Genomic DNA, 26,869 nt, shown 5'->3' on the forward strand with positions numbered 1-26,869 from the left:
GGAGAAAGGCTTGTGAAGTGGCAAGCAAAGGAGCATGCTGATGGGCATTCTGGTGATGAATCTTTATGCCGTGTAATAGATCCCTGACGTCAGCGGTTTAAACACACTGTCATTTACTGTGCTTAGGGATCTGAGGGTAAGGACTGTGGCAGGGCAGAGTGGGGAACAAGGCTCTGTTCCCCATGGGGTCGGCTGGGTCCAGGGTAGTCACTCAGCTGCGCTCAGCTAGATGTGGGACCTAGCTGAGACCCTGGGACAAGTGACCCCTCCTACCCTACGTGGCCTTTCCAGCAAAACAGGAGGGTGGGCTTCTTATGTGGCATCTTAGTGCTCCCAAGAGTATAAAAGCGGAAGCGGGCCAGGCACAGGGGATCATGCCTGTAATCCCAGCACTTTGGGAGGCCAAGGTAGGAGGATGGCTTGAGGCCAGGAGTTTGAGACCAGCCTGGGCAACATAGTGACCCCTGCCCCCGATCTCCATAAAAAAATTAAAAAATTAGCCAGGTATGGTGGTGCAAGCTTGTGGTTCTAGCTACTTGGGGGGCTGAGGCAGGAGGACTGCTTGAGCCCATGAAGTCAAGGCCTCAGTGGGCCATGATCACACCACTGCACTCTCCAGCCTGGGTGACAGAGAGAGACCCTGCCTCAAACCATAGAATCAAAGTAGAAGCTGCTAGGCCTTCCAGGCTTAGGCTGAAACCGGCAGAGCATCACTCCTGTTGTATCCCATTGGTTAAAATGAATCTCTGGGCCTGCTCGAATTAAAGAGGAAGGGGTAACCCAAGAGTGTGATTAGTGAGAGGCATGTTTTAGTGAGGTCACCAGCCTGGGCCAGGTCTAGGAGGAAGACGGGGAAGAATTACCCCAGGTTGGACATGACCCCTTTGTCCCAAAGCTGGGGCTTCTGTGTTAATCAGAATTTGGCTCCTGTCCTGGCTCAGTGAGTTGAGCTTCTGCATGGGCCCCTGCACCCTGGTCCTCCTGCCTCTCCAACCCCCAGTGCTGCTCTTTTCCCATCACAGGTGGGCAGGCAGCTGTGTGAACACCTGCCCCGGAGACATGTTTCTAGTCCTTTCCTCCCTCCCACTCTTCTTGTGTCCTACCCTTACCCCAAGTCTTTGCCTGCCTCTTCCCAGATCCCCCAGACTACACTAACCTTCCCCACCTCAGAGGCCTTGTCATCTGCCCCTTATGTGCCCCCTAGGCTGCCTTGCGATTTCAATTTCCTCGTAACATGTCCCTTCTGTCTGTCGCCATCTGAGCAGCAGCCCTCTGGGCCTAGGCTGTGAGCCCGGGATAGTAGGGAAGGTTGTCAAGGGGGCACCAGGTAGGCTGGAACCAAGAAGGCTGGACAGATGGCCATGGTGGTGACTGCACCTGCCCCACCAGGGGGCCCTGGGGCAGTGGCAACTATAGCCATGCTGGTCTTTTGCCAAGAGGCCATATGCGGTAGACCCAGGAGTTGGCTGGTGAGGTGAGCAGCCGGTAGGGCATGCGGTTTGGGCGGGGAGGGGCTATCTTTTGGAGAGGATGCTCTGACTCTACAGGGGCACCTGTCCCTGGGTCCCTTTTCTTCTCATTTCACAGATAAGGTCCCGGGGTAGGTGATGGGGGCAGGGGCCAGCTAAAGCCTATGTGACCCCTGGCCCCCCCTTTCCCACTGCCCTGTGCCGCCTTCCTCACCCCCCTCACTGGTGGAAGGGACGTCATCTTTCCTGTTCCGAGGGAAGAAGTGCCAGGGAGCTGCCACACCATAGCGAGGGGAGAGGAGGGCAGACACATGCGGCTCTAGAGAGCGTGAGAAATGGCATTCTTTATTCATAAATAAAAACATAAAATTGCAACAAATAGTTTACATGGCCAAAAAGTGACATCAAAAATAAAATGAAGCTGTCAAAAGCAAACCAAACCCAACAAGAAACCACAAAGAGAAAAAACAACTATGTACATCTTCCAAATGCTGGTCTGTCCCAGCCTGCCTCTGCTGGGGGCTCCAGCTCTGTCTGCAGGCACAGCACGAAGCCCACTTTGCACAAGAGGTGGGTGAGCAGCCTCGCTGGCCCAGGGGTACAGCCTCTGTCATGGCAGCACCCACTGCATGATGACTCGAGGTCTGCAGGGAAATCCCTCTCCCAAAGCTGCTGCTCCTACAGCCCGGCCTGGCTTAGTTTCGGGCAACTGTCTCACCTAAGACATGGCCCAGGATAGGACCAGACACAGGAGGCTCAGCGAGTGCCTCCTTGGGGAGAGATGCCCCCCACATCCCAGTCTCGTGTGAGCTCAGTGCTATAGGGGCTGCGAGTGCCTGGCAGGAGTTCACCAGGAGAGCTAGGAGGGAACCCCGTGAGAGTCCAGTCATTCCGAGGCCCAGGAGCAGAGTTCGATCCTTGGTGAGGTGGTGCGGAGCACTGCTCTCTCCTGCAGAGATCTATTGGGGACACAGCAGGTTGGTCCATTCGAGTGGGTCAGCGTGCCAGCAGGCGTGCCCAGAGGGAAGGGCAGGAAGCCCACCCCATCTGGGGCCTGGGGCCAGGCTCTGTGCTTGGAGGCCTCTGCTGTCCAGAGCCTCTTTCCAGAGACGCAGAATCTGGCATAGTCCAAGAATAGTGAGGGCGCTTTTGGACAGGGCGGGAAAGAACACCCACAGGAAGATGAGGTTGCGAGGTCGCCGGACACCTGCATTCTAGTGCCACTGTGGGCCACTCTGGGGCCGGGGCTTGTGGCAGCCCAGGGAAGACATCTGCCACCTTGGATGTTGGACAAAGCCTGGGGGGAACACATCTGGGCCGGCCTGGGACAGGGCCATGGAGATACGGAGAAGGCTGCGCTCCCCTGTGTATGGAGGGCACCGGGACACCATGGCAGAGCACAGTCTCATGCCTCAGGGCCTTCCCCTCGGTGTGGCAGCCACTTCTTCTCAGGCAACGTCTGAGGGCAGAGCACTGGACTCTGGCTGCTCTTTCCTGGGGTGGGGGGGGGGGGGGGGTCTCCAGCCTGGGGAGGGGGAGCCAGCCCTTTCCTTTCTCTCCATGGGGCAGTCTCACTGGGAGGAAAAGCTCAAACAAGGCACCGCCTGGTGGAAATGAAGGAAATGAGGGCGGGGGCAAGGAATGGGACATCTCTGACTTGGGTCTGAACTGTGCCCAATGGAGGGTACCGCCCTCAGGCAGGGAGGGACTTTTGGCTTGTAGATTCCAGGTTTAAACCTAGCTTGGGACTAAGAGCAATGGTTTGAAATTCTAGAAAACCTCCTCTGTCATTTGAGGATGGCAGGATGGCAGGCTGGGCAGCGTTTAACCCCAGGGACAGGAAGGTAGAGCCAGCCACAGAAAAGGTGACTCTGGCCTCAGCCCACACTCAGGGAAGGGCTAGGACCCATGAGGGCGGGGGGCAAGGAGAGAAGCATCGCCCCACCCCCACCTCAGGGTCTCTAAGGGCCAGGGGTGGGCGAGGCAGAAATGGGGACTGGCCTCGGACTCGCAAGTTCCCAGACGCTCCCCTCCTCATCTCAGCAGGCAGCAGGCACAGGCATGTGGGAAGGGCTGCTGTCCTGAGAACAGCAGCTGTGGCTACAGTCAAAAATAGAACATGGAACAGCCTGCTAGGTCTGGCTTGCTTCTGAAAAGACAAGAAAGCAAAAAAGAAAGAAAGAAGAATAAAAGAAAAATCTGGCCAGGCACGGTGGCTCACATCTGTAATCTCAGCACTTTGGGAGGCCAAGGCAGGTGGATTGCTTGAGGCCAGAAGTTTGAGACCAGCTTTGGCAACAAAACGAGACCCCGTCCCTACAAAAAAAAAATGAAAAGTTAGCCAGGCATGTTGGTGTGCACCTGTAGTCCCAGCTAGTTGGAAGGCTGAGGCAGGAGGATTGCTTGAGCCCAGAAGTATGAGGCTGCAGTGAGCTATGATCATGCCCCTGCACTCCAGCCTGGGGGACAGAGCAAGACCCTGTCTCATAAAAATAAAAATAAAAATAAAAATAAAATCCCTGAACCAAACAACAGAGAAACTCCCTTTTATCCTTCTCCACCACCTCCAGCTCTGCACATCTACAGAGAAACCCTGGGCCCCCTGGGGCACTGCCCAAGCTCCTGAGAAAGGGAGCTGCTCTCTGGGTCCTTTAGTCTGGGACAAATAGGGGCATGAGGTGGAGGGAGGATGGCTGGTGGCCAGGCTATGCACACTGCTGTGTATATGCCTCTTTTCCTTCCTGCTTGGGGCTCTGGCTCCCTGGCACTCTGAGGAGCCGTCCTAACCTGTAGAAACCCAGAACTCAGCCCTGAAGGCGCTAAGGGGGAAAGGTGTGCCGCCGAACCTGGCTGTAGGCAGAGGAGGAAAATGCCCAGATCACACATGTGCCGTCTTAGTGATATGGGCTCTTCTGGGTCAAGGAAAAGCTTGATTCTGGGGAAGGAAAAACATTCCAGAGTAGCAGCTGGCCACTGTGAACCAGGTAAGGACTCCCAGCCTCTGGCTCCAGCTGGACAGATGGGGAGGCTCCCCGAGGGCAACTGGAAAGCCACACCCTCTGGTTCATGGTGGCTTCAACCCTCCCTTCCCAGCACCCAGCCGGGGGTCTCAGGGTCTATGGCTTAAAGAAGAATGGTCACTGAGGTCAAAGGCCACTGGCTGTCCAGAGGCTGCTCAGCTCCCATTCGCAAGAACCAGTAAACAAGGACTGGGCCCCAGGGGTTGGCCATCACCCGCCACTGGTTCCTAACCCTTGGATTTTCCCTCTGCCCTCCTCTGGCTGTGGCAGCGTCTCCACACTGCGGGCTGCCTGGCTCTTCCCTCCTTCCTGTGGCTTGCCGGGCCCAGGACAGCCCTGAGGTTTCAAAGCCAGCTTCACCACAGCTCATTTCACCCCCACACCTCTGCGGCCAGAGAATAGCTCAGGTTCTGATGGGGCCAGTTCCAAGGCTTCTGGTCATATATGGCTTCTTTCTATTTCCAAGGCATTCCGATGTGTCCAGGAGGAAAAAGAGGTTGGGATGAGAAGCAGAGGGGAGCCCCTGTACTTGCTGTGGCCACCTTCCCTGGAGGAGGGGGAGAGGATATCTATTTTGAACAAAGGCCAAAGTTTAGGGAACCCTTAACCAAAGCAGAGAGACCCCTGGACCCATCTCCTGGGAAAGCCAGAGGAGTCAGGGCCTGAGGCCTGGTGGGCTGCGGGGCTGGTGAACACTGGGAAATCAGAGAGGGAAGGAAAGGCCATCCTGCCCTCCCTCGGGGGTCCTGGGTCTGTGTCCCAGGGAGTGGTGTCTCTCAGAGGGGTCTGAGTTGCTGAGCAAGGGGGAGGCACAGGAGAGCCCTGTCTCCCAGTGCCAGGTCCCCAGACTCGCCTTCCCAGGCAGCCCCTCAGATCTCGGTGGCTATGATGTCCTCGTAGGGGATGTCAGCCCCTTCCAGGTCAACCTCCAAGGGCTCCCCGGCGCTGTCCCCGCGTGCCAGCTGCTGCAGGGCCTTCTCCAGGCGCTGGTTCCGCTGGTACATGGCCACGTAGCTCTGCTGCAGCTGCTTCTGGTACTGAATCACCTTCTCCTTCTCCTCCTTCCACACCAGCCGCTCGTGCTGGAAGCCCGAGGACATCTGGTCATGGCCTTGCCTCTCCTCCCGCAGCTCGGCCCGCAGCCGCTCCAGCTCCCGCTGCAAGGCAGGGACATCCTCGGGGAAGGTGGGTGGCACCATGTCACGGGCCAGCGCGGCCTGGGCCCGCAGCTCCTGCAGCTCCTGCTCCAGCAGGTTCACCTTCTCCCGCAGCAGCTCTGCCTCGTTCTTCTTGCGCTGCAGCTCATTCTCACAGACCTCCAGCTCCAGGCCCTTGGTGCGCAGGGCCCCCTCCAGGTCCTGGGTCCTCAACTCCAGGCCCTCCAGCTTGCCCCGCGTGTCCTTCAGCTGCGCCTTGAGACCCAGGATCTCGCTAGCCTTGGCGTTCACCTCCGTCTGGGACTCCTTCAGCTGCTGCTTCAGGAGGGAGATCTCGCCTGACTTCTGGCACACCTGCCGAGGGCGGGATAGAGACAGAGCGCCAAGAGGTGAGTGTTCTTACCCAGGGAGCTGAAAGCTCAGCTGCCTAAAATAACCAAGCCACTCTGGATGCGGTGGCCTGGTGTTAGGCATTCCAGCCTTTGTCCAATCTGAAAGTAAGCTGGACATTGTTGTGACCCTTTCCCCAGGTTATCGAGCTAGGCTATATAGTAAACTGACAAAATAATCGTCATCATGTATAATGACACATAGTATATAATTATTGTTGCTATTTGAGAAGTCTCACTTTGTCACCCAGGCTGGAGTGCAGTGGCGCGATCTTGGCTCACTGCAACCTCCGCCTCCCCTCCCAATTCTCCTGCCTCAGCCTCCCAAGTAGCTGGGATTACAGGCACCTGCCACCATGGCTGGCTGGTTTTTGTATTTTTAGTAGAGATGGGGTTTCATCATGTTGGCCAGGATGGTCTTGAATTCCTGACCTCAAGTGATCTGGCTGCCTTGGCCTCCCAAAGTGCTGGGATTGCAGGTGTGAGTCACCACGCCTAGCCACACGTAAGTATATTATAAACATACTTTCACTAATAATTTATAGTGTTATTAAGCGCCAAGCCCTACATTTGCTCATCTATTCCTTACAACCCGATGAAGTAGGTACTATTACTAAGCTTCAATTTACATCAATGAAACTGAGGCACAGAGAGGTTAGAGAGCAAATAGCTGGTGAAGTGACCAGCCTGAGGGCATATATATACACACACACACACACACACATACATATATATATATAATATATAAAGTATAAGAGTAAGGGTCTGATCCTAACAGTTTAATCACTACACCCCATTGCCACCATGGCTAATGTATTTAGAATCACCTGGATCATAAGCGGTCAAGCTGAGGTTCAAAGCCAGGCCCATGCCTCAGCCATGACTGTGTCACTCCCTTCATGACATGAATACAGGGTTGGCCTTGGAATGAAATTCTTGGTCCCAAGCAGGCATCCTGGGTAGGGTCGGATTTTCTCCAGGACTGTGCAGTGTTTCACTGAGGGCAAGGGGACATTTCTACTGGGAAAGGAAATGTGAAGGTGGCTTCCAGGCTTGCTCCAAGAATCCATTTTGTAGAGCCACATGCTCTGGCCTTCATTCACTCCTACGATTCAGCCAGACTGGCCTTGGTCTCCCATGACCCCAGATGGCCAAGATCCAGAGACACACAGATCTAACCTGTGGCTTCGGTTTTCATCATTGCTGTTGGCCAAATTTTGATGGGGGATAGGAGTGGAAATAGAGAAGAAGAGCAAGAGGAGGAGACAATGATTCCTCGTTTGGCAGATGTGGACTGGGCTCTGCATCCAAACCGGCATGGTACTAGTCACCGGGTACAGCAGTGAATTTGCAATGTAGTCTTTACCCCAGTAGAGAGGAGAGAGGACGGCTGGGCTGGGTGCATGCAGGGGTGAGGTCAGAGGGTGTGAGTATAAACATGGATGACAGATATCAAGCTGACACAGAGACCAATACAATTGGTGTTAAATGGGGGTGATACAGCTGCCAGCAGTGGGCAAGTTAAACCACTGGTTGTTGACTTGCACATAGACAGGAGTTTGCCTGTAGATTGAGATTTGAACTCTGAACGGGGGGTGAGGCAGGCACGTGGACGGACCAAGCAGGGTGCGAGCATGTGAAGAGCCTCAACGATAGACTTGAACTCCATGGGTCATCCAGACCACCGGGCTGGTGAGAAAAGCTGGCTTCCCGCTAATAGGATGCAGAGGTTATGGGGTTCTCCAGCACGGTCAGGTCCGGATGCCTCATTTCCAAGTGTGACCGGGTGAGTATGTGTGAGTGTGTAAATGTGCGAGCGTGTGACTCTTTCCTTCCTCTCCTACGTTTCCATCTCAGCTCACCAAATAGAAGTTCCACATACATTTCTGCAAAGAGTGGCCACTTCCATCAGTGAAACCTGCCACCAATAGGGTGTCTCTTCTTAGTGGGTGCAGTCCCTCCCTCCAAAGCAACAAATACATTCTGTGCTCTCTTGGGCTCCTGGCCCTGCGTGAACTCAGGCATAGCTTGTGCTTCTTCTGAGCCTCCTGTGAGCAGATTGAAGGGAGGATGGCCCACAGCCTGGCTGAGCCTTGGTCATCTGGCTTCTGGCTTTTTGGTTCATGGCTCACTTGGGGAAATTGAAATCTAGGGGCCATGAGGGTGATGGTGGGGATAGAAGGAAGCTCAGAAGTAAATCGATCCCCCAACATGGTTTGCAGGGAACCCCTTCTTTGGGTGATAAAACCAGCACGTTAGCCTCACTTGCCTACACGGTCTGTGTTTGCACGCTATTGGTCAGCACCAGAAGGAGGGGAGGGGGACTGGCGCCAAACCGCTAACCACCCAAGCCCGTGAGCGCTGCGTGGCCTCACCTCCCACTGGGTCTCCTCCAGCGCGGGGCCGAAGCTGGTCTTCTCCCTCTCGTAGGACCTGAGCTTGGTCTCCAGCAGGTCCTGCTCCTTCATGAGGCTCTCGAGTTCCTGCCGGAGCTGCCGCTTTTCCTGCTGAAGCTGCAGTACCTGCAGATGCAGGACCTGCTGTGCGCGCTGGCTCTTCTGTGAGGCCTGCTTGAGCTTGCTGCCGCCTTTCGGCTCCGGGCCCTCCAGTTCGTCCCTGCAGCGCCGCGGCCGCTCCTCGTAGGCCAGGCTGGAGAGGAGCTCCTTCTCCTCGAAGCTGCGCTGCAGTTTCTGGAGTGCGCCTTCCCTCTCCAATAGCTTCTGCTCCAGCTCCTGGATGCTGCACTCGTCCGTGGAGATGGGGGAGCGGACGCACGAGGGGCCCTTGTCTGCCTTGTTCGGGTGGCCCAGCTTGCTACCTCCGTCAGAGAAAGACAGAGCCTTCAGGCTCATCATGTTGCTGTCCTGGAGGATGATGCCCTGGGTGATGTTGTGGGCAGAGCCCCCAAAACGGCTGGTGGGTCCCACGGGTGTGACCAGCGGGTCCAGCTGGTAGCTGCTGCTGGTGCTGTGTGTGGGCAGGCTGGACATGGAGTTCCGGCCGGAGTCAGACAGCGCCCCAGAGCACAGGCCAGGCTTCAGCTCCTGCTCCTTGGGCTTGTCTGGAGGGGCGGGGTGCAGCTGGTGACTGGCACTCTCCGGGGAGGAGTGCAGGATGGCTCCTGACCGCGGCAGCACAGGTTTGAAGGCTGTGGGCCTCACTGCACCCTTCTCGGAGCCCTGTAGAGGAAAAGGACTGCGGTGATTCATGCCTCCCCTGCACGCGCATTGCACCCTCCCTCCCCCAGCACGTGTGCCCACCTTGAGCCAATCTGGGTTCTCCCAGCACATGTAGAACCCCTCTCGGTCACTTGTCTTAGCATACCTTGCCTGTTGCTTTGAAGCAGCTGAATGTGATAAATCTCTCTTAGGAAAGAAAAAACCCTAATGGTGACTTGGGCACTTTGTTCCATGAAATAGCAACCTGCCACCAGCTTGTTCCAGCCCTCCCGAGGTGATAAACACCATCTTGAAGCTCTAGGTCTCTGTGTGGAGCAGGTTAGGGCATTAGGCTGGCCCAGCTTGCTGTCCCTCTGTAGGTCCGTCCCTTCTTCCTGTTCACTGCTTCTTCCATTAAGCCTGGAGCAAGGACATGGACCTGGTCTCCTTACGGGGTTGGGAGCCTCACTCCAAATCACAATCCTTTCTTAAAACTGTAATTTTCCCTGGTAAAGTGCTTTGCAGTTTACAAGCCCCTCAGTTTGAAAAGCTGGATGCTCTATGCAAACATAAGAGGCTCTTTCCTAGTAAATCAAAACCCGTGATTCATTTCCCCAGGGCAAGGGGCAAAGGACTGAATAGGAAAATGGATTTCAGGGTCCACTCGTGGGACGCATGAGGGCTCGGGCTGGTGTGAGGGCTGGATTTCGGAATGCCTGGGCCTCTTTTGCCCTCATCTCTGGTAAATGGATGACAAAATTCCGGCCTGTATTCAAAGATGCCTCCAGGCGCAGCTTGAGCAAGGAGCTAATGCACACCAGGGCAGCAAACGGGAAGACCCCACCCACCCGCACGAGTCTTCTGGGGAGAGAAGTGGTTAACTCCCCGCCTGCATCCTCTTCATCTGTGCTTCTAGATAACAGGGCTCCCTCTCCTTCCCGAGGCGTCCTGCGCTGACAATCCAGCTACATTCCAGTGGGACTCCGGACAGCTTACATGTCCCCTGTGCTCTTTGCTTATGGGCTGACCTGAGACTTCTGCTTCAGGGGACTGAGCAATGCTCTGATTCCTTTGTGCAACCTTTGATCTCTGCGGTGTGGCCACAGGCTTCTGCCACACCCCTGCCGCTCTGGCTTTTTGGAGTCTAAATGCTCAGGTCACCACTCCCCCTGAACCCCCAGGCTCTCCACCCCCATTTTGCTTTCTCCTGCCTTTCCAACCCACTCACCCTTGCCAGCGACCCCCACTTACCATTTCTAGCTGATTGGAGAAGGGCATGAGCTTGGGGGGTGTGGACGGGTCAAAGTCCACCCCAGCCTGGCCCCCTAAGTCCCCGCTGGACAGCGCTGTGTAATCTGGGTGGTGCGAGCCCCGGGCTTTCTGGCTGACCTTGATGTAGAAGAAGTCTTCGCTCTTGCCCATTTTGGAGCTGGACTTGCCATGACCCGAGTCCTGGGAGAAGCCAAACCTCAGCAGCCCGTCGGAATACCGGTTGAGCTTCTTGAGGTGGGAGGACTTGCGCAGCTTGTACTGCGAAGCCCGGCAATGCTTGCTGTGGAAGCTGTGGCCGGAGATGAGGCTACTGACGCTGCCCATGGTGACCCGGGGCTGAGGATGGGGCAGGGCGAGGCGGGCAACTGGAGAGGCTGCGGCAGCAAGGGGCAGTCCTGGCTCCGCGAGGGGACTGAGGTCATAGCAAAGCCCTCACAGAGCCTGCGAGAGCCGTAGACCTGGAAGAAGACACGAGACAGAAGTCAGCGTGGGTGGGAGTGGTCACAGCACAGTGCTTATTCCGACTTCCAAATCTGGGCAGTAAAGAGACACATGTCAGAGCCCAGCACTGTCTCCACCAGCGGGTGCTCTGTTCCTTCTTCCTTTGTCTGATAATTCAACAAACATCCACCAGGAGCCCCCTTCAGGTGAGCCTCTACTCTCAACACTCAGGACCAGCAAGTGACTAAAACAGTCACAGCCCCTGCATTCCTGGAACTTAGGGTTACAGTGGTATGGAGAGGCCAAGAGCAAACCAATGTATACTATAGCAAGTGGTACCAGTGCTGCGGGGGAAACTGCAGCAGAGAGAACAGAACAGAATTCTGGGAGGCGGCTGTTTTATGCAGGAAGATCTCTTTTGTTGGGGTAGCATTTTAAAAGGCCTCAAGAAAATGAGGGGGGTGCCAGGCATGGTGGTTCATGCCTGTAATCCCAGCACTCTGTGAGGCTAAGGTGGGCAGATTGGTTATGTCCAGGAGTTCGAGACCAGCCTGAGCAATTCAGAGAAACCCCGTTTCTACTAAAAATACAAAAATTAGCTGGGCATGGTGGTGCGCACCCGTCATCCCAGCTACTTGGGAGGGTGAAGTGGGAGAATCATCTGAGCCCCGGGGATCAAGGCTGCAGTGAACCACAATCGTGCCACTGCACTCCAGCCTGGGTGGACAGAGTGACACCCCGACTCAAAAAAAAAAAAAAAAGAAAGAAAAGAAAATGAGGTGCAAGCATATGAAAATCTCAGGGGAGAAGGGTTACCAAAAGAAGCCCAGGTATAAAAGCCTGAGTCCCTGAGGCAGAGGGAGCTTGGCTGTGTGAGACCCACACGGCAAGCAGACTGGCTGGAGAACCATTAGCAAGGCTGGGAAGGAGAAACAGAAACCAGGAACCAGCAGACTCTAGACAACAAGGACGCTGTGCGGCCGTAAGAGCTCTGGCTTTCTTGGGTTGAGACAAGGAGCCCTTGGATGACTTTAAGCAGATGACACCTGGATCTGCCTTAGGTTGGGGAAGGTCACTCTGGCTTCCAGGTGGGGAAGAGGTTTTGAGGAGATGGGGATAGAAGTGTTGGCCGATTACAGACTAATAGAGCTAGTCTAGGGTGGCAGTTGTGGATTAAGTTTTAGATGTGGCGGTGGCTCATGTCTGTAATCCCAGCATTTTGGGAGGCCAAGGCAGGAGGATCACTTGAGGCCAGGAGTTCAAGACCAGTCTGGGTAACAGAGTGAGACCCTGCCTCTAAAAGGCAGTTTTCAATGTAATTTTGAGGTTGAGCTGATAGGACTTGCTAAAGGATCAGATGTAGGGAGTGAACGAAAGAGAGGAGTCAGGGACGATGCCAAAGAGAGGAGTCTGGTTGAAGCCTTCAGTTTGCAAACCCTATCTGGCATCCAGGGAGTGACGGAGAGTAGGCAGGAGGGAGAGTGGGCAGCTGCTGGGAGCTGCAGATGCACTCGTCAGAGCTAGGAGTGTGGAAGTGGCTATGAGACTAGATGGGGTCACCAAAAAGCGGACGCAGAAAGACAAGAGAAGCCTGAGGATGGTTAACGTGGAGTACTCAGCATCCAGAGGTCAGGCAGGTTAGGAGAAGTGAGGAAGAGCAGCAGAGATTTTCAGGGTGATGCGGATATAGAAGACCTAAGAAAGCCAAGTCAAGAAAATGTTTCCTAAAAATGGTGTCAAATGGTCAGACGCAATGGCTCACGCCTGTAATCCTAGCACTTTGGGAGGCCTAGGCAGATGGATCACCTGAGGTCAGGAGTTCAAAGACCAGCCTGACCAACATGGTGAAAGCCCGTCTCTACTAAAAATACAAAAAATTAGCCAGGCAAATTGGGCATGGTGGCATGCACCTGTAGTGCCAGCTACTCAGGAAGCTGAGGAACCCAGGAGGCAGAGGTTGCAGTGAGCTGAGATCACGCCACTGCACTCCAGCCTGGGCAAAAGAGTGAGATCCTGTCTCAAAAAAAAAAAACAAAAAACAAAAAACAAAAAACAAAACAAAACAAAAAAACAAGGTGTCAAGTGCTGTTGAAGTCAGACAACAATTGAGAATTAGTCAATGCATTTGGCCATGTGGAGCTCTTTGGTAACCTTGACAAAAGCAGTCATTATAGCCTGAATGTTGAGAAGTACCCAGCCGACTTGGTGTGCGTTCTAGTTACATCACCTGCCAGCTATGACATGGAAGGTAAACTGTTCAACATCTTTAACCTTCAGTGTTACAAACTAATTCTAATATACCCTTAATTTTTTTTTTTTTTTTTTTTTTTGAGATGGAGTCTCGCTCTGTTGCCCAGACTGGAGTGCGGTGGTGTGATCTTGGCTCACTGCAACCTCTGCCTCCTGTGTTCAAGTGATTCTCCCACCTCAGCCTCCCAGGTTGCTGGGATTACAGGTGAGCACCACCATGCCTAGCTAACCTTTGTATTTTTACTAGAGACGGGGTTTTGCCATGTTGGACAGGCTGCTCTCGAACTCCTAACCTCAGGTGATCCACCTGCCTCAGCCTCCCAAAGTGCCAGGATTGCAGGCATGAGCCACCAGACTGGGCACATTTTTTTTTTAAGTAATAGGATAGCATCTAATAATCAATGCTTAAACAATAACAACCTTGTCAGTCACCAGACAGGAGAAATTGGGATGTCAATGCCAGTACATGTGCAGATTCAGGCAAATCTCTAAGGTTAGATCACACAGTTTTCAAAGCTAGAAAAGGTTGTGTGATTGTCATGCACTGTGAAGTATTTCTTAGTTAAAAGACAGATGATCCAATTAAGAGGAGGAAAGTCACAAGTTTAATAAACCAGGAGATGCGGAAGGAGCCTCTGTTCTTTGCTCAGCTCTAAATTATACCATCCATCCTAAAGGGGCTAAAGAAATCCCAGGTGGAACATGGAGAACCGCATGGACACAGCTGAAAGGGAGCCAGAAACTCTCTGACTCTGTTTTTTAATTTTAATTTTATTTTACATATATTTTGTACAATTAGCAGTTGTGCATGGAGACTCTCTGACTCTGAATATCTAGGCTTTGATTCAAACTTGCATTATTATCCTGAAGAATAAATAAGTTATGTTATGAATGAATATGTTCTATATTTCATTAGGAAAAGCACAAGATAATGAAACTTCATCGTATAAGTTTAATATATGTTTTGATGTGAAAAGCTTTTATTGAATTGATAGCTTTGTAGACTCAAGGAAACACAGTGAAGCCTACCTTATAGGATCATTATGTGAAATTTAAGAAATACCACCATAAGATAACAGCTCTGGAACATTTACTCAATACTTAGTACATAGTAGGCACTCAATAAATGCTAGGCATTCTTGTTGGTATCTGTTATCTATTGTCCTTGCCAGCATCCATCATCCCTATGGATCTTGGGATCTTCAATGTCCACACTCACTTTCCAAAACTAGTCCTTTCCTTCTCAATGGAACCTTTCTGCCTCCCATTCCTGCGAGGAGTGACTTAGGAGCACAGGGTAGCTCTGCTGAAATAACTTGACACTGCCAAAATGTGTTTTCATCCCCCTAGGTCATCCATCTCTAGCTTAGCTGAGACCTCTAGGTCCTATGGGGAGAAAATACTACTCTGGTCCACATGCAGGGGTGTCATTTTGGGTCAAAAGGCCCTCCCACGCCCTGCGCAATACGCTCAGCTCCTTCCATTTTTGTCATGCAATACACATTGACGAGCAGCTCTACCTGCAGTGCTATACAATACACATTGACGAGCAGCTCTACCTGCAGCGCTGTGCAGACTAGACCATAGGCTGCGGCATGGGCAGGAGTTTGATTTGAAAATCAATCTCTCTGAGGTTTCTTCATTTACAAAATGAAAATATTAATATTAAATAGGAACATTAGGGAGATGCAACAAAGGAACAGAAGGAAAATACAATGCCTAGCACGTGGCAGGCGGTCTTCAGATGTGTGCACGGTAGGTGTTGCCTTCAAGCCTGTGACACCGCTGGAGGCTATCGACAACATCGGTGCTGAATGGATCTGTTTATGGCTCTCATCCATCTCCTCTCACCTGGGCCTTTTCCCAGGTGTCTTTCCCCAGTCTGTTCATCAGACACATCTGAAGCGTCCAGGTCATAGCACTTCCTAGTGGAAACCTTGCAGGCTTCCCACTGTGTTAGAGTACAATTCGGACTCCTCACCTTGTCCTGCATGTCCACAGGGACAGCCACACTCATCTCCTTCCTGGTGGGTGAACACACAAAGCCTTGACCCATCTAGAAGCCTCTGCACTTGCTGCTACTTCCCCTGCCTGGAATTCTCCTCCTGGGCTCTTCACATACATCAGCCTTCACATACATCATTTTCTAGTTCTCCACTTGAGTCTCACCTCCGCAAGGTGGCTTTCTCCAGTTACCTTGATACCCCTGCATCCCTCCCCCTTTACTTTCTACCAACCTGTTTATTCCCTACGTAATGCTTGCTCTCACCCGTACTAAACTTGTTATTTTTTATTTATTTTTAAATTTTACAAACAGAGTCTCATTCTGTCATCCAAGCTGGAGTGCAGCAGGTAACAGTGATCACAGCTCACTGCAGCCTCCAACTCCTGGGCTCAAGTGATCCTCCCACCTTAGCCTCCAGAGGAGATGGGATGACGGCACATACCATTACTCGTGGCTAATTAAAAAATTCTTTTGTAGAGATGGGGTCTCTTGCTCTGTTGCCCATGCCAGTCTTAAACTCCTGACCTCAAGCTATCCTCCCACCTTGGCCTCCCAAAGCACCGGGATTACAGGTGTGAGCCACCACATCCAGCCGTATCTTATTTATTTATTTATTTATTTTTAATTGAGACAGAGTCTCACTCTGTTGCCCGGGCTGGAGTGCAGTGGCATAATCTCCGCCTACTGCAAATTTAGGGTTTATTGTGTGTATCTCTACCAGAAAATGAGCTCTCTAAGAACAACGGTTTTTGTGTCTTAGAACAAAAAAAGGGAGGCTGAGGCACAGACTCAAGAGGTAGGATGGCGTGTCCCTGGCCACTCAGTGACCAGTGACAGAGGTGGGATTGGAACCCACGCCCAAATGCCACAATCTCCAAGCTAAAGTCACACGCTGCAACTGGGGACTGTCGGTGAGACCCAGAGATGTCAGGGCTCCTGTTCCAGATAACGAAATGAGCTTCCTGGGTTAGGGAAGAGGAAGCCTAGAGGAGGAATCAAAAGCAGACTTCTCTAGCCGAGCTTCATTTCCCTTTTGGGCCAATGCCAGCAAGGTTGTGGGTACTGGGAAGCTCTATTATTCACCTGGGCAGCTGCCCTGTGCTGCGTCCTAGAGGGTCAAGAGGAAGAAGATGGACAATGCCAGGAGCCCAGGAGAGGGGTGGCTGAAGAATGGCCACCTCCAGGCCTCCTGAGAGCATTTCTATCCCTCAGCCCAGACACCCAGCTTGCCACTCCCCAGGTCTCCACACACAGAGGAGTTCTGAAGTTTGCGGCGACTTTGGGATCCACTTGAAGCTAAGCTCATCACCTTTAAGTGTCTAGACTTGTTTCACTGTCAACTTGGAGATAGCATTACACAAAACTCAGCTGTGTTCCATCCTGGTTCCCAAATCCATCTTCTCACCTGCCCCCATCCACCTTGCTGTCTCTGCCCTCCATAAGAACAGGGTCAACAGACACATTTTTATTTCTGGGAAACAAATTCCCATTGACTGGGAGTACCTATACTTGGGGTGAAAACAAGACATCACATAGATGTTGGGGATTCGGGAAGGGGACAGGAAGAGGGAAGGATGGAGAGAAGGCAAAGGAACGGCAGAGCCTCACACTCCACATGGCATGGTGACCTGCTACGTGAGTTCCTATGGAAGGAATCCAGCTAGAGTTGGACTTTAGACCTTAGGAGAAGAGAGAAAAAGAGAAGAGGAACCCAAAGCAGCTGGTGGAAAGGGACCATCCAGCCTACACTTCTCAGAATCCAGCCCCAGGACCAGTCCCAGCTGACACGATCTCCCCTCTGCTAGCCCACCTGCGCTGTGGGTGGCTGCTCCACCAGAACGGGGAGGGGCCTGGGATATGGTGGGAAGCCCTCACTTTTGAGCGGCTTCTACTCAAAAGTAGTGTGAGCACCTGAGCTGCCCCGTCCCCAACCCCATTCTGCATTTCCCTTCCCAAAAGAAACCAAGGTTCAAGGCAAAGGGACAGCTGCCTCGGAAGGTCCCTTTCTGGAATGTGGAGACAGAGGCATGGAGTTGCAAAGTGTCTTTCTGGATGCAGAGAGGTGTGAACTAACCTGACTCATCCTCCCATCCCAAACCAACAGTCTCCCTTCCCATGAGTTGAAGCAGCTCTGCCTTGGCCCACGCCAAGTCCCGGGTTCTGGCTGGGAAGGAGAGTGGAGGATTCACACAAGCCCTCCTCCTCCTCTGCCGCCATGCAGTGTGAAGAGGTCACTCCCCAAGCCGGAGATGCTCAGCCTCCAGCCACCCTGCCTCCTGCCTCCCACTCAGCTTCTGTTATTTCCCCTCCTGCTCCCTGACATCCTTCCCTCCTTCTCCCCCTCTCCGTCCCACACCTCCTCCCCTAAGCTGTAAGGAGCAGGGGGAAAGGCTGCCAGCACTCGGTGGTGAGCTCACGGCTGTGCTGTGCTTCTGGTATCTCTGCAGTCTGCACTTGCCCCCTCTTTACCCCATCCATTCCCCCCAACACTTTTGCCCTTTGCAGGCCCACAACGATGCAAGTGTTGTGCTGGCCGCTCCCCAAGCCCACCCAGCCAAGTGTGTCCTCAATAACTGCTGTGCCAAGTAGGCTGTTGGCAGGACTGAGCTGATGGGGCTGCACTGTGGGGGTACATTTTGTCATTTATCCAACAAATATTTATTCAGCATCTGACATGGGCTAAGTACTATGCAAAATGTACAGGATCAGGTGAGGAAGAGGGGAGGGGAGAAGGAAGGAGAATAGTTACCAAATGGTAGATAAAACAAAAGCCAAAGAGACAGGGAGGACAGGTGTGTGTGTGTGTGTGTACGTCTCTGTGTGTGCATGTGTGAACGTGTGTGTGTATATCTGTGCATGTGTGTCTGCTACTTTAGATGGAGTGGCCAGGAAAGCCTCTGAGAAGATGACATTTGAGAAGAGCCAACCTGATAAAGTGGTTTTGTAAAATGATCGGCTCATCGGGAACAGCAGGTGCAAAGGCACTGAGGTCTGGATGAACTTGGGCTTGGTGTCAGAGCAGCAGTTCTCAAATGGGGGTAGTTTGGCAGGACCTGGAGACAAGACATTTCTGCTTGTCATGATAGGGGTGCTACTGTTATTCAGTGAGTAGAGGCCAGCGATGCTGTTAAACATCCTACAATGAACACACACGATAGCCCCAAGACAAAGAATGATTTCACCCAAAATGTCAATGGTTCTGTGGTTAAGAAACTTGGTTTGGGGGGAAGAGAAGGAGAATATGAGTTTAAAACCCCAGCTGAGTCACTGATTCAGTGTGACCGTGGGCATGCTATATAACCTCTCTATGCCTCAGTTTCCTCACTTGTAATATGAAGGTAACCACACCGGCTCTGCTACACGACTTCAGTAGGGAGAGGAAAGGAAGCAGGAGCTTAGAAAGCATTTTGAAAAGTCCCCAGTGCTGGTCATTGTTAGTATTCTTTCTCATTATTAGTCCCCAGGAGAGCTCGCTGAGATGCTCTTGATTTGAGAAGCACTGCGGGGCTGGACTCCCAGGGCAGAAGCTGGCCTGGCCATAGAGGTCTCAGTGCCACTGCCTGTACCACGACCACATTGAACTTGGAAGCAGGTGGAGACTGGGCAGGGAGATGTGGGTCTTCCCTTCACTGGTGCAGAGCTTCCAGCCCCCTCTGGGCTGTTTCCAACCACAGCACAAGGGTCTGGATTCATTTCAGTCTTTTTTTTTTTTTTTTTTTGAGACCTCTTAAGAATTTAATGAGAGCTGTCAACCCCCTCTTCAGAAAAATGCACCCGCCTCCAACATTTTGGCTCTGACTTCTAAGGGTTCCCTGACCCCTAATGCCCCTTGACTGACCTAGTTTAAAAACGTTAATACATCCTGCTCTGGGGGATAGAATATGAACTTTGGAGAGGAACAAATAACGTGGTTTTGGATTACTGACTTCACTTTAAGGACTCCCTGCTTCCCTTTAGGAACTGGAGACCATTGGAAGTGAAACCAAAGTAAATGTGTTGCATCCTCCCAAGGCAGCCCTATCCCTCCACAGACTCCAGCCTGCAGCCAGTCCAGTCCCCAAGAGGTGGGCGGACCTTAGACCACTCAAAGTGGGGTACGAGGTGGAAGAAGGGGTCTGGGCGGTCAGATGGGCAGGCCCTCTGGACTAGCAAGCAGGGCTCAGGGAACAGTGTCTCCGGAAGGCTCGCCCCATGCTCATCGGACATCCCTCAGGGCAGCTTCCTTTTCCTTGTGTTTAACAAAATAACCCAAGTACCCCCGGGCAGAATCGACAATTGTTAAAATGTTGCCATACTTGTTTCAGAAATGAAACAAACATCTCGGAGTTGGAGTCCCCATTCCCTATTCCTTCTCCCCGCTCCTAACAGCAATCTCTCTCCCTAGGGGGAAAATTCTCATTATTTGAGTGGGAACATTTTTGGATCATTAAACATATTTTAATGTCTATGATACTATACGTTTTTCACTTTACATAAACGGTATCGTGTCATATGTATCATTCTGCAACCTTGATTGTTTTACTCGACCTTTTATTTGATACTTGGGATCCATTCATGTTGACAGCATGTAGAGCTAGATTTCCCATTTACCCACTGTGTCATATTCCACCTCATTTCTTTTACTATTCCCTATTTAGATGTTTCCATTCTGTTGCAAAAACTCTCTTACATATGATTATTTGTCCACATGTGAAAGCTTCACTAAGATTTATTTTTATTAGGGTCACAGAAGCTGTCAGTTTTCAAAGCCGCCTTCCCTAAATTGTCCAGGTGAGGTGACATCTAGGACCCCTATTAGCCAAGACATCAAAGGAAGGCAGCAGCAGTGAGACAGAGAGCCCCTGAGTCACACTTGGCTGTGTTACCCTAGAGGAGGGGAGGGGAAGTTGCTGTTACTCAGAAGAGTGGCACTGGCAGAATTGAGGCCCAGGGAGGAGCCCTGTGACCAGGTGTGGTGAAGGAGTTTGGCCGAGCAGAGAAGTTGACCTGCTGCTGGTACAGAGGAGCCCGCTGCTCTGCGGCAGCCTGGAACCCGAGGCACAACCAGCCAAGCAGGACCTCGGCTGTCCTCTGCCCCAAATGCTTCACTACACCCTGAGGCCAGAGCGGAAAAGGGATTTGCCAAGCTCGTATCACAAATTCCAGGCTCCAACCCTCTATTCTGTCTATTTGACTAACAGGACAGGGCCCACTGGGTTTCATTTCCAGCTGAGAGGAAGAGGGAGAGGGGAGAAAGAGCAGCCCCTGATCTACCTGGGCACGTGTGGAAAGCGGGGGTGTGGGGTGTGTACGCGTGTGCGTCAGGTTGTCTGATACAAATGGGAGTCCAGCCTGTTGGGCTCACCGTGCTGCTCCAATCAGAGACGGTCACCCTGTGGGTTCAAGTGCCTGGAAGGCAGAGGTGGCTGCAGCTGCAGGCCCAGGTCAGGGAGCAAGCTTTCTCCAGGAATGGCCGGTGGTTGCCGGGCAGGGATCAGAGTTCTGCCTGTAGCTCTCTCCTTCCCACTGGGGCAGCATCACCAGCCCAGGGTGATTTCTAATCTTAGCCATGGGAACCACGCCTTTGCATTTTCATGCTCAGTTCCATCTGTGCAACCTGGAGAACTTCACACTCACTATTATTCATTCACATTGTCCCTCAGGGTAGCGGCATGGCAAGCATCATGTTGACTGCAGAGAAAAAGAGGAGCAAGGCCTCTCATAAAGAACTTGCATCTCAACTAGGCATTAGTGGCTTATGTCTATAATCCCAGCACTTTGGGAGGCCAAGGCAGGAGGATGGCTTGAGGTCAGGAGTTTGAGACCAGCCTGGGAAAAATTGTGAGACCCTCCCTGTCATGTCTACAAAAGATTTTTTTAAAAAAATGAGCCAGGCACAGTGTCACAATGCCTATAGTCCCAGCTATTTGGTAGGCTGAGGTAGGAGGATTGCTTGAGCCTAGGAGTTGGAGGCTGCAGTGAGCTATGATCATGCCACTGCACTCCAGCCTGGGCAACAGAAAGACTCTGTCAAAAAAAAAAAAAAAAAAAAAAAAGCCAGGGAGAAAACAACAAACAAGAATCTCATCATGAAACCTCAGCTTCCTTTCCAAGAAAGAATACAGCCCTGTTTCAGGCCTGGCTCCCATCTCCCTGCTCTGGGCAGAGGGCAGGAAATTCCCTCGGCCACAGTTGCTCCTTAGTGCTCAGCTCCCTTGGCCCTCAGCCTGCAGACAGCTCTTGCATCATCTAACTTTTCAGGGGTGAAAGTCTGTCATCTCACTTATCTTTAAACCCTCTTGAAGGCAGAGATAGGGCTAAAGCTTATTTGTATCACACACAGGGTCAAACACAGTGCTAAGAATACAATAGGTGCTCAATAATTTTTTTTTTTTTTTGGAGACAGAGTTTCACTCTGTTATCCAGGCTGGAGTGCAGTGGTGCAATCATAGCTCACTGCAACCTCAACCTCCCAGGCTCAAGAGATCCTCCTGCCTCTGCCTCCCGAGTAGCTAGGACTACAGGTATAAGCCACCATAACTGTCTAATTTTTAAATTTTGTGTAGAGACAGGGCAGTGCTTGCTATGTTGCCTAGGCTGGTCTCAAACTCCTGGGCTCAAGTGATCCTCCTGCGTTGGCCACCCAAAGTGCTGGAATTACCAGTGTGAGCCACCATGCCTGCCCCTCAAGAAATATTGTTAATAAAATCAGCTCATAAGGAGGCACACTGACTACTGACCTCATTCACAGAAAGGAAGCTGAGGTCCCGGGATGGCATGTGACTTAAACTGAGGTCTCTGTATATGTAGATAACGAAGGCAAGTCTTTACTACCAGAACCCAAATCTGGTTTTCGCCTGAACAGTCATCACTTAGACTTTGAGACAACTGGTCACCCGGGGGGAAGTGCATCCATCCCCTTCCTCAACAACCAATCCTGTTCAGAGTTTTGGACCAAGACAAAAAAAAAAAAAAAAAAAAAATACAAGCAGAGTTTCTGTTTTGGAGGATTTGCTTGAGAGATCTGACAGCTATGTACACCTAAACAAAAAGGGTTTAAAAAGCACCACAAATTTAACTGAAAATACAGCTTTCTTAGGAATTTGCTGAGTTAGAGCCAGTTTGTCTCTGCCTCTAGCAGGTAAGTGGTTTTTAATTTTTTCTTTTGTAGAAAAGGAGCTAAAAGTTACTCTCTCGGCGAAGCGTGGTGGCTCACACCTATAATCCCAGCACTTTGGGATGCCAAGGGGGGCAGATCACCTGAGGTCAGGAGTTCAAGACCAGCCTGGTCAACATATCTCTACTAAAAATACAAAAATTAGCCAGGCATGGTGGTGCGCACCTGTAGTCCCAGCCACTCAGGAGGCTGAGGCAGGAGAACTGCTTGAACCTGGGAGGCAGAGGTTGCAGTGAGCCAAGATTGCACCACTGCACTCCAGCATGGGCAACAAACTGAGACTCCATCTCAAAAAAAAAAAAAAAAAAAAAAAAAGGTTACTCTCTTATCTGCCTCACCTCACAGGTGCCCTGGTGGAAGATGCTGTCTGGGCTGTCAGGTAACCTGGTTTCTGGCATTGTCCTTGTGTTCTTTTCCTCCAGGTTCTTTGTCCCCAGGGTGCTGAGAGCCCAAGAGTGCAGACCTGCTCTCCATGTTGGGAGCTGGATAACAGAGAGGTGCGGGAGTCGGGGGTGCTGCAGTCAGGGAACCAGACACAGTTGTAGGTCCTTAGGAGGAAACCATCAGGCATCATTCATCAGAATTTACACTTGGTTTTTTGCTTGTTTGTTTTTTGAGATGGAGTCTCACTCTGTCGCCAAGCTAGGTGCAGTGGTGGCGATCTCAGCTCACTGCAACCTCTGCCTCTCCGGTTCAAGTAAGTCTCCTGCCTCAGCCTCCCAAGCAGCTGGGACTACCTGCGCGCACCACCACACCCAGCTAATTTTTTTGTTTTTAGTAGAGACGGGGTTTCACCGTGTTAGCCAGGATGGTCTCGATCTCTTGACCCCGTGATCCACCCGCCTCAGCCTCCCAAAGTGCTGGGATTACAGGCGTGAGTCACGGCGACCGGCCCAGACCTCACACATGGCACACACTTTACTTGCATGTTCGCATTAGGCCCTAGACAAAAGATACCAGACCGATGGATCTGCTGTATCATCAGGCATACGATTCAATCTTTCAGGGTCTCCATTTCCTCATGTGTCAGATAAGCACAGTTGATACCAACACCCAGCCACTGACGGGATTAAATGCAATCACAGATATACAAATGTTTGACCAGTGAGAACAGTACAGGTTGGATGCATTGAAACCGAAGTGCACGTGAAATTATAGAGCAGTATGGAAAGATGCTAGAATTAGATCCCCGCATTTCTTGAAGTTAAAAGTGCAGGTCCTTTAGGAAGGACTCCCCACCCCCATCCCCACCCCCACTCCCATTTCACCAGACCTGCCTCTCGGTCTCCAGGAGCGCAGCTGCTCTTGCAGAGATGTGAGAGCCGTCCCCAGGCATCTGCCAGCTGGGGCTGGGGGGTCCAGGCTGCACCAGACTGGTGGGCGGGCCTCCAGCCAGCTCCCCAGCAGAGGTCTCTCTGGGGCTGAATGGGGCACGTGCCCAGGGCTAATTGACTCCCCTCTTATGATGATTCTCCCCGTTCCCCCTCCCCCCATACATACTCTGCCCGATTCAGCTTTCCTTATCTGGAATTCCTCCTCCTGTTTGTATTCCTTGTCCTTGACCCTTCCTCCCATTTGCTGCTCTAGATGAGGGGGAAAGGGGTCGGGGGGCCAGGGCTGGGGCAGGGGTGAGCCTTTGAGCTAGTTAATCATCTCAGCCCAGGCTGCAAACCTCCCCGTGCTCAATTTGCAGACGCCTGAAGGGCTATATGAGCAAAGCTCGATACAGATTTTCTGAGTGAATGCATGAATGAAAAAGAGGCGAGAGTGGAGGAGGAAGGGGGTGGGGGAACGTGGGCAACATGAGGAGGGGCTGAGGTTGCTGAGGTGCTGGGGCGAGAGGCTGCTGGTGGGTTGCGAGCAGGGGCCCACGCAGCTCTCAGTTAAGTGCACTTGGATTCCGTGGAAAGGCAGAAAGTGAAAGGGAAATCGCTGGCAGGCTGAGTCATTCCATCGGGTCGAACAATCGGAAGCAATTCGGCTTCCCACTGCTCTGGAGGAATCAAAAGCCACTCTGCCGGGCGGGCTTTTGTGCGCAGGTTGTCAGCGTTCAGCTGCCGGGGAGCCTTCCTCCGTCCCGGTGGGCAGCTTGTGTCTTAGCAGCGTTGATTGACATTTCTCCCCAGGAACAAGATTACCCACCAATCCCAACCTGCCCTTCCCCCTTCCAAAAATAAAGCCACAGTTACATGCAAAGCTCATGCAAATTTCACCCTGCTGCTGTTTGTGCTGCGGCTGGTCCCACGTGAGAGAGCAGAAGGCAGGCTCATCCGCATTCATGGCTTGGACACCAGGGCCCAAGTGAGCCGGGCACCGCCGGAGGAAGGGAGCCTCTTTCGACCACCCGTGATACGGACCTTAAACCGGGGAGTGGGTGTAATCTCGAGGAAGGCTAGGCGTCTGGCTAGACTCCCTCCCATCTTACCTGGACAGACAGAGACTGGAACCTAGGAGCAGATGGGACTCTGGAGGCCAGAATGTTGGGGGCAGATGGCCCCCTGCCTGGCAGGTTTTTAATACCCAGAGTGGAGACTAAGTGGGCACCCCTGGAAAGTGAATTTAAAGATCCCAGGTCTGAGTCTGAGTGATGAACCGACATGAACCAACAGGGCCTTGGATGGGAATTGAAACATAGGTTTCACCCATTGACCAACTCGGTATTCTGAGGCCAGGTTCAAGTTCAGTAGGGAAGAATCAATGGAAACTGAGCGATGGCATGCATGGGCAAGGAGAAGGGGAGTGGAGCTGCTGTGAGCTCCCTAGGCAGGTTGACACCTGGTTAGCCTTTGGCAAATCCGACAATCCCAGATTGGGTGGGAACTCTCTCAACGGATCTCTGACTTTGTGGGATGCCTTTGTAGCTCCCCTCTCTCCAAAATTCTGATCTTCCTTCACCGTCCCCAGGTCCACACTGTGGTCCTCTTCACTCTCTAGACCAGGGTCTTCCATGGAAAGAAGTACAGCAGGTGCATGACTCTCCATTTCATGCCAGGAGATGGGATGGGCACAGGAGCCTCTCACTAATGGGCACCCTTAAGCAGACAGAGGGTGTTGGGGCCCCTTCAGGGCATCACAGAGGTACCCACCTCCTTACTCCACCTATGCCTGAGGCCCTTCCTGAGCGGGCAGGACCAGGCGTCCCAGGCAGTCAAACGAGTTGGCACCAGATCACAGATGGAACCACAGAATGGAGAAAAGCTGTTAAGGCCAGCGATGCTTCAGTGCTCCACGAGGCCCACAGAGGGTAGGTGACGTGTCCTAGGCCACTCAGCAAGGCAGGGGCAGAGCTGGGCTGGAAGCCTGACCCCCCCTCTCCGGCTGCCTCCCCAGTACTCTTTCCTCTTACATCGTTCTTTCACAACAGAGCAGGAAGGAGGCATAGGTGGAGGGGGAAGATCATTCTATGCTGAGAGGCATTGCTACAAAAATACTCCCATCACCAAGGATGAAGCCAAGTCTCCCGCCCTGCACCCCAGCAGCCTGCGGCTTCCTGTGTCATCAGCCATCAACAGTGGCTGAGAGCAGGTGATAAGTGCTGTCTTTCCACGGAAAATCAAGGGCAATTTGGAGCTTGCGAGTTTGGATGGGGCAAGAGCATGACGAAGGACAGAGGTGGCGAGACAGCGTAGGAAAGAAACAGGCAGCCTGGAAAGCCCTCTGACGCCTCTGCCACCCCTGGAAGGGCTCTGCTTTGGGCAGGGAAGAGGGAGAACTTAGGACTAAAGGCGCAGACTCCTCCAGGAAGTGGGCAGGTGTGGGAGAAGATGAAGGGTGGAGGAAACACAGCACGTTTTAAAGATGCTCCCTCCCCTTCTGGCCTTACCCCTCACCCCTACTGCAGTGTGGCTCACCTTTTAGATGTACTGAGTGTGTGTGGGGGGGGGGCGGGGGGTGAGGGGTGGAGCAGGGAGACCTGGTTGATTTCAGATTTCTGGGTTTTGGAACCCAGAAAGGATTGGAATCGAGGAAGTCCCGGCAGGAGGCACAGCTCAGATTCCTGAGTTTGGGTGCTGGAAATGACCTGGTATGGCACGAAGAGTTTAACCTGGTCCCTCAGCGAGGGCAGCTTTGGGTACCTGGCACTGTCTGTGTGTGCCTGAGTGTATTTTTGTGTACTCAACAGCATGGGAGTCTGTGTGCACAAGCCAGGAAGCCTGTGGCCGTTCCCAACGAGTCTCTGCCTGTCCTGAGTTAAAGCTCTCTTGGTACCCTTTGATGTGTCTGGCTGAGGAATTTTGACTTCTGTGTCACCTCTGCCCTGATTCCTCAAGCTCCCTGCCTCCTCCTCCAAGGCTCCTCGGTGAACTAGAGGCTCACATTTAGTACAGGAGCCACTGAGCCTGGGTTGAGCATCCAGCCATGTCTCCACTCTCCTGGAGCCTGCAGACCCCACAGCCCCTGACAGTGAGATAATTAACCTCTTGTTGGAAGCCCAGGGCTCCTGCAGTGTTGGCCCCCAGCTACCACCTAAGTCACTCAGCTGTGCCCTCTCTGTCTCCGTGAACCTTCCTGGTGAATGTTACCAGCTGGCAAGGCCAGAGGTGCTTAAAGA

The 26,869-nt window shown here is 52.4% G+C and overlaps 1 protein-coding gene across 1 annotated transcript in view; it reads right to left on the minus strand.

Moving 5' to 3' along the window:
- Nucleotides 1-1,787: 1,787 nt before the first annotated feature.
- The window catches only part of LZTS1 (leucine zipper tumor suppressor 1), a 58,366-nt gene continuing 33,284 nt past the window's right edge, over nt 1,788-26,869 (minus strand). Inside the window, exons 2-4 of the mRNA XM_007961816.3 lie at nt 10,445-10,923; nt 8,411-9,214; nt 1,788-6,000 (exon numbers count right to left, since the gene is read on the minus strand). Of these exons, the coding sequence (XP_007960007.3) occupies nt 5,359-6,000; nt 8,411-9,214; nt 10,445-10,789 (1,791 nt within the window). The 5' untranslated portion in view covers nt 10,790-10,923 and the 3' untranslated portion in view covers nt 1,788-5,358. The remainder of the gene's footprint in view (nt 6,001-8,410; nt 9,215-10,444; nt 10,924-26,869) is intronic.

Source organism: Chlorocebus sabaeus, chromosome 8, assembly GCF_047675955.1.
Source record: "Chlorocebus sabaeus isolate Y175 chromosome 8, mChlSab1.0.hap1, whole genome shotgun sequence".
Taxonomy (NCBI): domain Eukaryota; kingdom Metazoa; phylum Chordata; class Mammalia; order Primates; family Cercopithecidae; genus Chlorocebus; species Chlorocebus sabaeus.